General features: G+C 45.2%; 1 protein-coding gene across 1 annotated transcript in view; it reads left to right on the plus strand.

The window, feature by feature from the left end:
• Positions 1 to 1,982, plus strand: part of LOC101850475 (sulfate transporter) — a gene marked incomplete at its 5' end in the record, with an annotated part of 8,464 nt that extends 6,482 nt beyond the window's left edge. The window contains 2 exon segments of the mRNA XM_013082425.1: positions 171 to 366; positions 949 to 1,982. Of these exon segments, the coding sequence (XP_012937879.1) occupies positions 171 to 366; positions 949 to 1,701 (949 nt within the window).
• Positions 1,983 to 2,500: the final 518 nt, after the last annotated feature.

A 2,500-nucleotide genomic window follows, 5' to 3' on the forward strand; every position in this document is an offset into this window, starting at 1 on the left:
CTCTCTCTCTCCTCTCTCTCTCTTTCTCTCTCTCTCTCTCTCTCTCTCTCTCTCTCCCTCTCCCTCTCCCTCTCCTTCCGTTCCCATCCCCCCTTTCTCTCGTCTTCACGTCCTCACCAGCCCCTCACTCACCCCCGCCCCTTTTTTTTACTCCCCTCCCCCTTCCTCAGATGCCACCCCAACTGCACAGCTCCGCCCCGCACCATGTTGCTAAGCAACACAGGGGCACGCTCCACCCTCAATGGCGTCTTCACCGCGGCGTTTATCCTCATCGTCATCATGGCGGCCGGCCAACTCTTCACTGCACTTCCCATCGCAGTCCTTGCCGCCATGATCATGACAGCTGTGAAAAACCTGCTCCTACAGGTAGAGTTTTCGTTGTTGCTGTCGTTGTAATCGTTGTTGCTCTTGTTACTGTTGTTGTTGTTGTAATCGTTGTTGCTCTTGTTACTGTTGTTGTTGTTGTTGTTGTTGTTGTTGTTGTTGTTGTTGTTGTTGTTGTTGTTGTTGTATTTTATTTGTTTATATTTTTGGGTCAAAGTTTTGCCCTTTTACAGTCTATACCGGCGTCTAAAGTGTACGTCAAGGTGTCGAAATTTACTGCTTTCCTGCTGTGTACCCTTAATATGACGTTTGTACACTATGGATAAATAATAATATGCTTATGTGAGTGAGTTGTGTAGTTGTAAAATAATATATGTTTTGTGTGATTGTGCGTGAATGTAATGAATGAAAACAGTCTTATGTTGATACTTCCTCGTGAATCATTAAAGCTAACCTTACCTTACCTCATCTCACCTCACCTCACCTCACCTCACCTCACCTTACCTCACCTCACCTTACCTCACCTCACCTCACCTCATCTAACCTCGCCTCACTTCACATAACCTCACCTCACCTCACATGTCCTCACTTGACCTGACCTGACCTCACCTTGCTTTCCCCCAGGTGACTCAGCTTCCCAATCTATGGCGTGTGAGCAAACCAGACTTCACCATCTGGCTCAGCACCTTCCTGGTGGGCGTGTTCGCTGACCTAGATTACGCTATTATCGCAGGCATAGGACTGTCAGTCTTCTCCGTGGTCGTCTTCAGCCAGATGACGTCATCGACCGTGGGTGGAGTCTCGCAGAAAGAGGATCTCGTACTCTCTAACAACAGGGCCGGGGTTAAGAATCTTTCTGGGGTGAAAATTTTCTATTTCCCTGCCCAACTTTATTTTGCCAACGCCGAGAAATTCAAGAACGATCTTTACGGGAAAGTATTGAACCCCGATAATGTTGAGGTGAACGCTATTGTTGAGAGCGATGTGGTCCTGACCAATTTTGCCGAAAAAGACAAGGAAGGCGTGTCTAATGGCAACGGAATTGCCAAAAAAGGAGCTGAAGGGGAAACAGTCAAGGCCATTATCATAGACTGCTCGGCAATGACGTACATAGACTTAGCTGGCGTCAACATAATGAAGCTGATCTTTACCAAGTACAGTTCAGTTGGGGTCAAAGTGTTCCTTGCGAGGTGTCCGGATTACCCATTGGGTGTCCTTGACCGCGCTGGTTTCTTCGTCAATGTGTCACGTGACTGTATTGTTGTAGATGTCTATGACGCCCTCAGTGCCCCGGAAGTGGAAGCGGTGAGTGGCTGGGGCACCCGGAAAACTAGTGTCAATGGCTTGAATAACGACACTATCCATGCCCGCTTTTGATTCAGAGGTTCCGATTATCTGGATATGACCGGAAATCCGGATTTTTGAAATTGTCCACATTTTGCCCCACTTCTAGCCGACTATATAAAGATAGTCTTGATACACTTTGAAGTAGACAAAATTAAGATCTATAAATGTTGATTCCCTGCGTTTGCGTTTCCACAGGGTACGAAAAGTTCAGGATTTGTTTTCGTTGCCAGTTGGCACCTCTGTTGATTTATTGTAACTTCGAAGAATTCTAAAAGACATTGGGGTTTTTATCTGTGGTATTACCAATGATAGTAGATGGGCCACTTCTCTCTTTGAGCCAATTAAAAAAATGTCCTCAAAATTTGGTGGCGCCCTCTTCACAAAAGCGCACTCTTTGCGAACAGAGTTACCCTACTTGAGTTTTAAAAAATCAAAGTGAAACTAGCAAGTTTTGGGATAAATTTCGGAAGAACGCTTTTTTAAAATGGTTACGCTGACAAAAAACCTCTTCCGGAGGAAAGGGTGATGGTTTTCTTCGTTTAATTTGACTTAAGAATGAAAGGCGAGAGGTCATTAAAATTTAAAAAAACTAAAACTCCAAACTGAACGTACCCGAACTGCTGATGAACAGCAGTCGATCTGCGCACGCAAGGAGGTGCTATTCCTATTCTTCTTCTGGAAAAACGAAAGAGAGCTTCAAAACAGACTGCAGCGCCATCTGAAGCAAAGAGCATACTTCCTGCGGACACTTTTTTGGCTGAGTGGCCCATCTTGTTATTCACTATCTTTGGTATTACTTCAATTAATCAATTTGCTCTTCTTGTGCTTC

Source organism: Aplysia californica, unplaced genomic scaffold (assembly GCF_000002075.1).
Source record: "Aplysia californica isolate F4 #8 unplaced genomic scaffold, AplCal3.0 scaffold00173, whole genome shotgun sequence".
Classification (NCBI taxonomy): domain Eukaryota; kingdom Metazoa; phylum Mollusca; class Gastropoda; order Aplysiida; family Aplysiidae; genus Aplysia; species Aplysia californica.